This window comes from Esox lucius, chromosome 5 (assembly GCF_011004845.1).
Source record: "Esox lucius isolate fEsoLuc1 chromosome 5, fEsoLuc1.pri, whole genome shotgun sequence".
Lineage (NCBI taxonomy): Eukaryota > Metazoa > Chordata > Actinopteri > Esociformes > Esocidae > Esox > Esox lucius.
Window position 1 is genome coordinate 14,828,140 of NC_047573.1, and position 11,988 is coordinate 14,840,127.

Here is an 11,988-nt window from a genome sequence, read left to right on the forward strand (position 1 = left end):
TAACATTTGGGAAGCCTTCTTATAAAGATTTTCAAGTTAAATAGATCTTTATTCTCACAGCAAACATCTGCACAATTTTATAAGCTTAATTCACATAGAAAGTAATTCAAATTCAAACCAACCTACTTTGGGATCTAATTGCGCATATCACAGTGCTTTATTTATACAATACTCGCATTTGGCTTTCTTTCCATTTCTTCTTCTCCCAGAAACAAAACAAAGTATTTATTTCCATCTCCACAGCAACTTAAAATAATAACAAAGCAGCACACAGCATAACAGAACTGCATGAAAGGCATTCGAAAATAAGTTCAAAATCAAGTACTGGTGAAACAAAACAGCACAACAAAAATTTCAGGAGAAATGCGACACACAATACATTTTAAATTGACATCCAACCTCTTCTGTAGATGTGTAAAGGGCAGGACGTTTTAAGTATGTTATGTAGTTCACTTCTCCCTATGATTTAGTATTTTGTCCAATTGTTTCACAGAATTCCAAGGAGGATGGGCTTGTGGGCCGTTTTGAGATTGACCAAGTAAGGCTTCCTGAAAAGTGTGAAATGATGGCCAGTGCTAAAATACATTCAAGGTGAGAGGGAAAACAAAAACGGATGTAAGTGCAAGCCATAAAATCATTTAAATCAATAAAGACCTGCAGAAATAAAATTTACATATTTGGAAACTGTCAAATGAATCAATTATTTCCAGTGCATTAACTATTTGACAAGAACATTCACCACTCCACAATCACAGGATGGAATCCACACACCATTGTGTCTCTTTGGTCTCAGATGAACTCGTCCTCTAGAACATCATCAACACTTCCTGAGATTGAGGCTACTTCTGAAAAACCAAAAAATAAGACGGGTATTAGTTGAAACTGTTAATAGCACAATGAATCTGGTTTCAAACTGAACCTATAAATATTCACAGAAAAACCCATTCAAATGTCAGAAACAGCCCTTAAATTCACCACATCTCAGTGAAGTGTCCAGGTCTTCTCCCCAGGGAAGAACAGGACGTGCCTTGGTTAGTTAGGAGTGACAAGAATGCCCAAAGAACGTGTGCCAAACCAGCTTTTGGAAATTCATCTTTACCTCTGCTTCAGACAGACTTCTTAAAAATATCATATGTGAGGGTATGTTGGGTCCTCATTTGCTTCAGTGGTGTTGGGACCTCCACTGCACTGCTTCACTCTGGTTTCCAAACCCTTTTTTTTAGGCTGAGGCAACCCTGTTACACCAAACAGCTCCTCTGGTAAATGGAATCCCACTGGGGGTTCAGTTCTCGGTTCAGGCCATGCCCCCTGCACAAGTGGACCCTTCCTTTTGCATTCGCCTAGTTGGTTTCTTTGTTCTGCAGTCTTTTCATCCATTCCAGTTGGTCTTTCCAGGGTATTCACCATGTCTGTTTTCTCACAGAGGTGGGAGGGCTGTGATTGTGTGTAGTCACCATCATCCTTATGACAGGATACAGTCAAACTATCCCAACCAGGCTCTACTGAGCCCATATAGATCACGTCACTCCCCATGCTGCTACACGTACTGCTTCGGAAATGACTAGTTTCACTAATCAGAACCACACTCGGGTCTCCAGCACCATCCTTTCCAACCCCCTGCCGGTCCACTCCCTTCATTAGCAATAAGTGCTCCTGTGTTGGGGAGGTAGGAGTGGAACTGATGCTGATGGCCCCTTCACTGCTGCTCTCATCACTGTCGTCGTGGTCCTCCTCCTCCTCCTCCAGACTGTAGCCTCGATCCGATGACCGGAGCGACCAAGTTGAGTTTTCCCCAGTTGCCTCCACTACCCCAGAAGACGAGGTTCCGCCACATTCTTCATCCCCGTCATAACTGCAGTCCTCAAAGAAGACGTTATCGCTCAGCGAGATCAAACCCAACGCAGGGGTGACCAGCCCCAAAGACGACGAGGAAGTAGATGAATACGACGAAGAGGTATAGAAGGGCACAGGGAGCTCGTGTGTGAGCTGCAGCTGAGGCACAGAGACACTGTAAAGGTTGCTGGTGCGGACGAAGGCTTCACAGCACTGGCTGAGAATCTGGTGGTCAGGAGAGAGGGGCTGCTGAGAGGGACAGGGGGATCCCAGGTCCACTGGGGTTTGCTGGGCCGGAGTGGAGTGGGCCAGCCCAGAGACAAACCCGGTGGTGGGGCTGTCGTCAAAATCAGCCCTCTGCAGCTCCAGGCAGCTTGGAGAGTCTGAGGAGGAACGTGATTGTGAGGCCTCCTCTGACACCCACTCCTTATTTCCACGGCCTGTACCGTTAGACGTGTTGCCAAACAGAGTTGGTCACAGCAAAGGAGAGAGAACACTGTTTTAACTATTTGAAGGGTCAAGTGTTAGAAGGCATGACAGCAAGAAGAAGCAAAACAATAAAAAGCAATTTTTTATTCTTACCTACTAAATGTAACCCAAGTGATGGAATTTAACCATTCCAATAGTTCACCCAGCCTCTCAGTGTTAACCCACCTGATAAGCTGATGCAGGACAGGCTTAGCTCCGACGTGGCTCCAGTCACATCATCCTAAACGGAAGACAAAATCAGCAAGTTATAAATATCACCTCGTACTGAAAATGGTCATCCCTCTAAATCCCTCACGTCCCCCACCCCCACACCATACGCTCTTACCAGCATCCTCTGTAGTAATCCAGGGTTGTCTTGCTCGCTCCTCCCCTCCCCATTACATTGGCTAGGCACAGCATGGCCCAGACGAACCAGCTCCTCTCCCAGATCCACAGTCTGACAGAAACACGCACAGAGGTTGGTAAAAACATGAGGATGGAAGAGAACAAAAGGAACACCGATTTTCTCCAATCCCTTCGCAGTGCTGACCTTGCCATCTTTGCTGTCGTAAAGCTGAACACTGGGCCAGGAGGAGATTTCAGAGTGGGAGTAGCTGCACAACTTGGCCAGTAGCGGTCTCCACTCAGCCACCCACGTCAGGCGGTCAAAGTCGTCCAGGGCTTCCTCACTCCAAGCCTCGCCTGCTGGTTTAACTCCGGCCAAGCTGCACTCAATGGCCTGGAATGGAAGGCTGAGGAAGTCACTCCTAAAACGGGAATGAGGAGACCCATCATTAGGTAAATAGCTACCCATTACAGTAAATGCTTTCATCTACAATTTAAATTACAGAATGTATCATACAGCACTTCCTTGGAAGTAAGATGCTTCATCCTAGACCCTTGACCTCATACCCTGACCTCTCACCTCATGCTCCGTAGACTGTCCCTGGGTAATTCTCCATTGTCTCCGAAGTCGACGTAGTAGAGGTCCACCAGGCCAGAGCCCAGCACCCCCAGGACCCTGGCCCTGTTCCAGGTGCCATGGTCCCGGTAAGGAGCCGCCACAATGTCCCCAACCACAATGGTCTCTACTCGCTGCTCCTGGACAGGACGCAACAAGAACTGTTCTAATACAAATGTGGGAAAGGTATGATTCTGTATAATAAAATCTGCCAGCTCTACACACCATTCCTCCATAAACATGTCTCAACAGATATCAATATCAAATAGCCTTATTCGAGGTCGTTTTCTTTCATTTGGTGCCTAATGAGTCCCATTTGCGCCTCATACCTGCAAGGTTCCATTACTGTAGAAGCGGCTCATCTCTGCAGTGAGTTTGTCAAGCTGGAGGGAGCGGACTCCCAAGATCTGGATCCAGAAGTGGCTGGGGTTCTCAGACGCTGACACATACACCTCAAGGTGCTCATCGGGCTGGAAGCTCAAGTCTGGACTGGGGACTTGGATAAAAGGGGAATAAAATAAATGATTGTGGTGCATAGAAAAGGTAAATTAACTCCCTGGTGACAGATGTTTGCCAAAAATGTGACACCCATTTTATTCTAAATCCAATTTTAAATGATTAAGGCAATCTAAAAAGCACTCACACGTGCAAGACTTACTTTCGAACTTGGAAACCTCCAATAGGGAGTCAGGTGAGATGACATCATCCTCCTCCAGCTCCACCTCTTGTGCCTCCCTAGCCAGTTGAACATGGTCTTCGGCAGCCGGGCCAGGGGCTTCCCCTGTGGTCTGGACGCCGTTAGCCTGGACCAGACCCTTTCCGTCCCCCTGGTGTGAATATGAAGCCTCCAGCGGCTTCAGCTCCTGTGTGCGTTTGATCTCAGTAACTTCTAAACCTCTGTGGTTGTTATGGAATACTGAACCATATGGGTTAACAATTAAAAGGTACATGCTGCAATGCATGGGCCATTAACGGACTACTACAGCAGAAAAAAAGATGTCTGACCATTTTGCGTACCTCTGGATTTGGAAGCAGGGGCTCTAGGAGCCTGCGTTTCTGACGCAGTGCGGAAGACTGGGTAATCTTCCTCCTCACTGCCTGGTCCTCGAGTACCTTCTCCATGATCAGCTCCTATAGGAACACATACGGTATGTGGTTTAGTTTGGTCTGTACCATATGGGTGTCTGGTAACAACGTGCTAAGATCAAAATACCTGTCTGAGGCCCTCGGAAAGAAGATTGATGGCCCTGAGTGGCAATCCAAAGTACATCTTTTTACTGTCAGACAGATTATCTGAAAATTGAGAGTTGACTGAAAGATGCTTCAAGAAGTCTTTAAGAACCCAAGGGTAACATCAGTGGAACTACAACTGCCTCTTGTCATACTCAGTGGTGAAGTGCCTGAGTCAATTGTCAGAAATAGACTGCACAAACTTGGCCTACATGTAATCAGCTGATTTTCTCATTAATGGCACCCTTGATGAAGATTGTCAAAAAAGGCCAGTTTCCAATGGGAATCAAGTCCGAAGACTGAGATGTAAGTTGCGATATGTTTGTGCAGTCGATTAACCATTTCTTTGTGGATATTATCTGCTTATAGTGGTCTTGCTGGAACATTTTGCTGCTGTCCTGTCAGAGGCAAAATCTCTTTGCGCATCTTAATGAAGGATGAAAATCATTTGGTGACTGGAGGTGTTCTTGCCCTTACCTTGGCCTGTCTGACCTCCTGCCTTGTCCCGGTGATTGACACTTTTCCCATCTCCTCAAGGCCCCGCCCCCTCTCCCTGGGACAGATGACTCTGGCTCCTGTTGTCCTGGTGATCAGCTTCAGGGTCTCTCCTCCACGACCTGAAACACAGAGTAGTATGTATTGTATTAAGTGTAGGGAAGGAAACCGAACAAGTCTTTTGAAACAAGACAACATCATAGATGCCCAGAAAATCCTCTCCTGTTACCTATGATGCGTCCAAAGGCGGTCTGGGGCACCTCCATGACGTCAGAGGTGGTCTCACAGTCTGTGGCCAGGTTCTCAAGAGTACACCTAGCCAGCAGTACCTGTTGAGGAGAGCCCTGGAGCAGGAAACACACTGTATTCTGGGAACCCAGCTCCCCCTCCCCTGCCAACACAGCCTCTGACAGCACCCTCACGTGGGCACCAGACTTCTGGATTACCTGGAAAGAAAAATACATAAAAAAAATGGGAAGAGGAGATACAAAAACCCACAAGTGTTTTATACTAAAGTATAAAAGTATGAACTGACCAGGTCCAAGAAGGAGTCTTGATACTTGGAAATGTTCCTGTACACCTCAAGTGGTACAGACAACCTCGATTCTTCTGTGCTGGCCATGGAAGCACCTACTAAGTCCAGACAGAAACATCTTCAGATAGCCCACCATCCCTCACCATTAGACTATACAGTATGGGACCATCTGAGATCAAAGTATGAGAGACAGGGATGCAGGACTCACAGTTAGTGCTTTTGATTTGCCGGTAGACAATGTATCCCACTGTCGCTCCTACAGACAATCCTGCTGCTATAGCAACAATCTTCCCAGAGGTAAGGGGGCCCTTGGGCCCAGCCCTCACTGCCTCCATCACACGCCGCGTGCCCAAGGGGAGACTCCACCTACACAAGGAAAGTGACATTTCCAATGCACCGTGGCCTAAACATAAGACACTGCAACAGACCAACTCAAGCGGAACACCTCATAATACTGACTCCACCTAGACAGACACAGCACAACATCAGACACCACCTGAAAAGTTGAGTCCAATCTGGAGGTCCTCAAATGGCACAACCTGAAAGCTCCATAGAGGCCATGCATTGAACATGTGAGTAACTGGTGCGGCCTCTACATTTCACACGATCAGTTGATCACACTGTAGCATACTGGCATGAAGCTAATGAGTTCTGTGAACTTGAGTCAGACAGCTCCCTCTCCTGCATCCAGCTGAATGGACTTCCTATGCAACTTTGTGTTCAAATGTTGTTGTTTTTTGCCAAGTCAATAGTCAATATTTTGGAAGATCATGTGGCCAACATGACAGAAATATGTAGGTATTTTGAGAATTAGATTAGTCGTGTGTACTAATTTTGTTAACAACTGTAAGGGATAAACATCTCTGTACTACACATTCCCTAGAGAGAAAATTAACTCTGCAAGAAAATGTACAGAACATTGGAGCCACTTATCCCTTATTCATCAAAAGCAAAAGGCCAAGGAATGATGTTCTCCTAGTTTATTCCCATGAGATTGTGAAGCCATGACCCGCCTAATCTGATCCCTGTAGTAGACTACTGCATTCTTTCAGATTACACCAAACACATGCAGCCATAGTAGCATGTGATTAGCCGTTGAGCATGAACACAGACACACACACTCTTCAGCCTAGCACAGAGAGCATAACTGCCTTGACCTTAGCCCAGAGTTGGGGCTGCAGAGAGAAGCTAGCACACAGTCATGTGAAGAAATACACCCTCTGGAATTACATATTCATACATATGGATATGTAATCCTCACTTCCACATTTGACAGAAAGGTAACCCAATTTAACTTGCAAGAATAAAAGATCATACTTCACAATCATTGTTCATAAAAAACAGAAATGCAATTTCATAGTGCAGAGTAAGTACACCCCTAGCTTCAATATGTGGTGTTGCCCCCTTCATTTAAAAAAAAAAAAATCTTAATTTGGTCATTTTGTTATTAGTTTACTAGTCTCTTACATTGACTGGGAGGATACTTTGCCCACTCTTTACAGTACTGCTTCAAATTAGTCCTGTTCAAGGGCTTTATATGCACCCCCTGCTTAAAGTTCCTCCAAAGCATTTTAATAGGATTGAGATCTAGGCTTTGACTTGGCCATTCCATAACCATTCATTTCTTCTTCTTGAGCCATTCTATTGTAATTTTTCTCATGCGTTTTGGATCACTGTCCTGTCACAAGGTCCAAGTTCAGTTCATCGTTAGCTTTTGACAGATGGCCACACATTCTGCTAATGAAATCTGTGGTACAATTTGGAATTCATGGTTAAATGAATGATGGCCAGGCCCTGAAGCAACCCCAAAATGCCACCAGCTCCATGCATCTGGGATTCTGGACAAACAACTCCACCTTTGATTCATCTGTCCAGAGCACATTGTTCCAGTAGTTTTGAGGTGACGTTTGGCAAATGCCAGTCATCTCTTTATTTATTTATGTAAGGGCAGAAGGTACTTCCTTCCTGACCTCACATGTAAGCCACGTTTGTGCAGTCTATTTCTGACAATTGACTCAGGCACTTCACCATGGAGTTTGACAAGAGGCAGTTGTAGGTCCATTGATGTTACCCTTGGGTTCTTAAAGACTTCTTGAAGCATCTTTCAGTCAACTCTCAATTTTCAGATAATCTGTCTGACAGTAAAAATATGTACTTTAGATTGCCACTCAGGGCCATCAATCTTCTTTCTGAGGGCCTCAGACAGGTATTTTGATCTTAGCACAATGTGTTACCAGACACCCATATGGTACAGACCAAACTAGACCAGATTTGTAATCTTTATGGAAGGCTGGACCCTCCCAAGCTACTCTAATGATTTTCTAAACATTTGCACCTGTTTTTGTACACATGATTCTAATTTTAGGCATGCTATATGATGGAAAAGGTGGGTCTGTGATAATTATTTCGGAATACAGAAATTGAATTTCTGTTCATTTTAATTGCATAAATGGTTTCAGTGTAATATTTTTGTAGTTTGTAGTATAAATTGGGTTATCAATATATGTGATTGAAATTTAGCTCAGAACCATGGGTCCAAATATGTAAATTTCACATGTCTGTGGATGTGCTGTTAGCTGTACAACAAAACCCCACAGTCGGGCTCCAGTCCTGCCATTAGGAAAAAAATAAAGGCATTCCCCTCCAATCTTCATAACTGGTCCAGGTACACTAAATCATGGCTTTTTCTGTTTATGGTGCAATTGAACAAAACAATACACTGCCCAATCACAGTCCCTTTAAAGCTAAAAGGACATGGGTTCAACTTGTTTTGTGGTGAGGCTGGCATAAGTAACCCAACAGTGTGGTGTGTTATCCCCACACACACACCATGCAGACAGAGTGTGTGTTGGTCTCACTGTGACAGGATGGCCCGGGGGATGTCGTTGAGATACACTTGGGATTGAGAGATCCTTAGATTCCCCACATCCATCTTGGCAACCCAAACAATGTCCACTAGAAGTTGGGCTCCTTTGAGTTCAACAACCAGGACAATAGACAGACAGGTAGAGGTTATAAGTGAATGTGGATAAATGTTCAGCAAAATAAAAGTACTACAAGGCTTTGGTACTGTCTGGGGCGAGCTACTATTGTGCGGTAGATACCAGTTTACAAACGTGTAAAGAACATGTAAGATCATATACGTCCTAACCATGTTCAGTGTTCTGTGAACGCGGCGGTCAATGCTCCCTTGCACGGTAGTTACTGACGCATCCATATCAAAAGGAATGAGAAACAAGTATAGTTACGCTGACTAAACGTTAGAAAACGCAGCTTTCTCCATGACTGCAGCATTGAATCTGCATTGCAGTACTATGTACAGTACTGCGCCGTTTAAGACATCTAGCAAGACTGTTCGTTGGTAAACTACGAGGCAAGTTGTCAACCAAGAAGACGTTCAATATCAACATTCTTCACATCTGCTTTGAGACAGTGCAGGTGATGTTACAAGCGGATGTGTTACGTACCTCTCTTCCAGCAGAGCACTACTGTAACGTGTTAGCCAGTAATGGTTAGCATTTACCCGCTTAATTGGTAGTTAGCTGCCGGATAAACATCGACTTTCTTTTTGTATATTGTCGTAGATAATTTCAACATTAAACAACGCAGTTTATTACATGAAGTTTTTTCATTAACTACACTAGGAACCTGGTCGCAAAACCCGGCAACACTCGAGACCTCTCCAGGTGCACTAATTTGTTCGCTAACGTCATTTCAGAATGAAAGCTCACACATTTGGTACAAGCAGTCACAGTGACATTGACTTATCATTAGCTATATCATACATTATTATCAATGTCAAAAATGGTGTGGGATATGTCGTTGACACTTACAAAAGCGCGTTCCCTCACCGTTTGACCGCCTTGCAGAAATCTCTCCTTTCCAATTCGACGCATGGACGTAAGTGATGGTTGATTTCACCAACACAACGCTTTTGACAATGGTTGGCTCATATTCTGAATACCGTTGCTTTCAGCCAATCATAGCCGAGTTTCTCAATTGGCCACGCATTGGGAGGAGAGCTGTAGCCTAAGATAGCCTACCCCATCATATTTTCATATAGCCTATCATATTTTCAAATTACTCCCAAGAACTTCAACAGAGCTCACCGACTATCCAATGAAACATCTTGTAAATACAGCGCACGCTGGTGAATAGGTAGTTAGATCAGGGGAGTGCAAACTTTTTGACTCCAGGCCACATCAGGATTTTGTAATTAAATGGAGGTAACTATATGGTTACTTATACCTATATTGATTATAATTACAGAAATGATACACTATTACATTTCTGCAAAGAAATTATAAAAAAAATACTTTATGTTGACAGACCTTTATTTTTTTATATACAAAATATACATTTATCAATCTTGGTGTGAACAATCACAAATAGTAAATCACTTGTCAAGTCAATCAACACAAGGTTCATCTTCAAGCATTGTATGAATATGCAGCCTTGGTTGGTTCAGCCAAAGTACTAAGTCTTTGCCTTGAATGAGACAAAAAGATTGAATAGGTATATTAGCAATATACATTTTTCTAATTGTATTGCTAATTCAATCCTTTCAGATATGCACATGTCCATTTGAAGCAGGCTGTAAAAGATGAAGGAAAGTGTGTAAGTCACTCAGTGTATTTAAAAAACCCCCACTGGAAACACCTTCAGTGCAAGTTCCAATATGTTCACATTGCATACACAAACTGAAAGAACTTCAAAAAAAGAGATCTGAAAATATATTAACATGACCAAGACTGGGCACTCAAAGTTTTACTCATGCATACATTTAAAGCATTCATAAAAAAATAAAATGTATAAAAAGGAAATGAAAATAAAAACATCCTATTTTCTGTATGTACTGTATGTGCAACGAGTGGATGCATTCAACTGTACTGTATAAAAAACAACATCTTCAGTTGCTCACTTCAGATTTTTTTCCCCTTGTAAGCTAGCTACATTGTTTATTCAAACAAGTACAATATAGATTGTATCAGTGCTTTAATGTTATATCTTCCTAACTCACATCAGACCATGCAACTTTTAACGCCGCTATGAAATTGAGTACTTGGAGTAAGTACACTCAAACCAAAAGGTAGCCTATGAAGCACACCAGTGTGAACGCTTAATCCCCAGGACCAAGTTTTCAAACTCAGCCCAACAGTGTAAAGATAACATCACCTTCCTGTGGCTCACATAAAAAAAAAGAGTGTTAAACAATTCCAGAGCTGGTGTGACAAACATGATGAAATATTGCAATTTATACAGTTTATACAGTTTGACTTGGGGACAGGAGGTATTCAGACCACTTAAACCAACCAGAGAAAAATTCAGGACCTTACAATACGACATGGTCAAGAAAATCTGTCTATAAGACATTCACCAGAAGCTGAAAGGCAGATGGAAGGCCTGTTCGTACAGTATTACAGTTTTTCTGACCACAGATGAAACAGACATAAACTCTAAGTAATAAGCGACCACGTCACCACAATAATAAATAAAACCAGTATACAGTAAATAGACAGGATAGAGAAATAAATGGGGAAAACCTGAATGGGCAATGGACACTCAAGACTTGGAGACATTCTGCTTCCCAATAGGCACCCTATATAGGACAGAGCCCTATGGACCTGCAACCTAAGCAGTGCACCACATTGCATAGGGTGACATTTTGGGCAACGCCAAATTTGTAATAAGGGATTAGAAGACATAATGCTGTAAAATAAGACCCCAAAAAGAGTGCAAACAGCTGTGGCAGATCAACGTGTAGTTCTCATTTGTACAGTTCAAATCGGTCTCTTGATATAATGACCCAACAGAGACAGGTGGCCTGCTAGGTTTCAATTGTTCTACTTTCAAGCCGGTATTTAACCTGAAACACTTTAGTATGCTAGACATAAAAAGGTCATTTCTAAATGAGCTGACATTGATCAGTGTTTTATTATTGTTATTATTTAAATGCTCTATCAGCAAACACTGGTACATTGCTTTTGAAAGCACGGACATGTTAAGTCCTGGCCTTAGGTAGCTTATTTATTATTTTTAGCCCATGTTGTCGTTGAATGTACAAACAAGCACCTAGGCTGGTAGAAAGGCAACAATGATCTAAAGAACTCTCAAAATACCCTGGGACACTAGAACTCAAGAGGGCATTCTAATCCCCAACACCACAGACGAAATGTGTTAGCTATAGTGGACAACAGTCCGTCAGCAGAACTCTTTACTACAGTACTTTGGTGGGAAGAACAGGATGAAAGTATGTACACAGGAATGAGACCAATCACTGGTGGTGCTAGTACATTCTTCAAATACAACATATCTATTATTAGACTAATCTTCATTCCTTATTGCATTTCAGCAGGATTGCCCTTGGCTAAGCTCGCGAGTTGGAGCATTTTGGTGAAACAATGAAAACATTTGTTGGAATTAAAAATCTAAAAACTAACCTTTTCTTGCATCCTGGTATAGAAAA

The 11,988-nt window shown here is 43.0% G+C and overlaps 1 protein-coding gene across 6 annotated transcripts; it reads right to left on the reverse strand.

Annotated features, from left to right (window-relative positions):
* Positions 1-28: 28 nt before the first annotated feature.
* Positions 29-9,437, reverse strand: tdrkh (tudor and KH domain containing). 6 transcript variants are annotated; one of them, XR_002196744.2, is made up of 16 exons: positions 9,356-9,432; positions 8,381-8,492; positions 5,731-5,888; positions 5,523-5,617; positions 5,217-5,433; positions 4,970-5,109; positions 4,268-4,393; positions 3,921-4,125; positions 3,592-3,758; positions 3,227-3,402; positions 2,852-3,068; positions 2,648-2,758; positions 2,488-2,542; positions 1,100-2,273; positions 772-845; positions 558-575 (listed from the first exon to the last, which is right to left on the reverse strand). XR_002196744.2 is itself a non-coding variant. In XM_020046215.2 (15 exons), the coding sequence occupies exons 2-14, from the start codon at positions 8,452-8,454 to the stop codon at positions 790-792; spliced, it is 1,797 nt and encodes a 598-aa protein (XP_019901774.1). In that variant the 5' UTR covers positions 8,455-8,492; positions 9,356-9,429; the 3' UTR covers positions 29-575; positions 772-789. The 6 variants fall into 6 exon arrangements, 2 of the variants coding, with proteins under 2 accessions (XP_019901774.1, XP_019901773.1); XR_002196743.2 differs by having other exon boundaries at positions 5,523-5,620; XR_002196745.2 differs by having other exon boundaries at positions 4,280-4,393; positions 5,523-5,620; positions 9,356-9,431.
* Between the last annotated feature and the right edge of the window lie 2,551 nt (positions 9,438-11,988).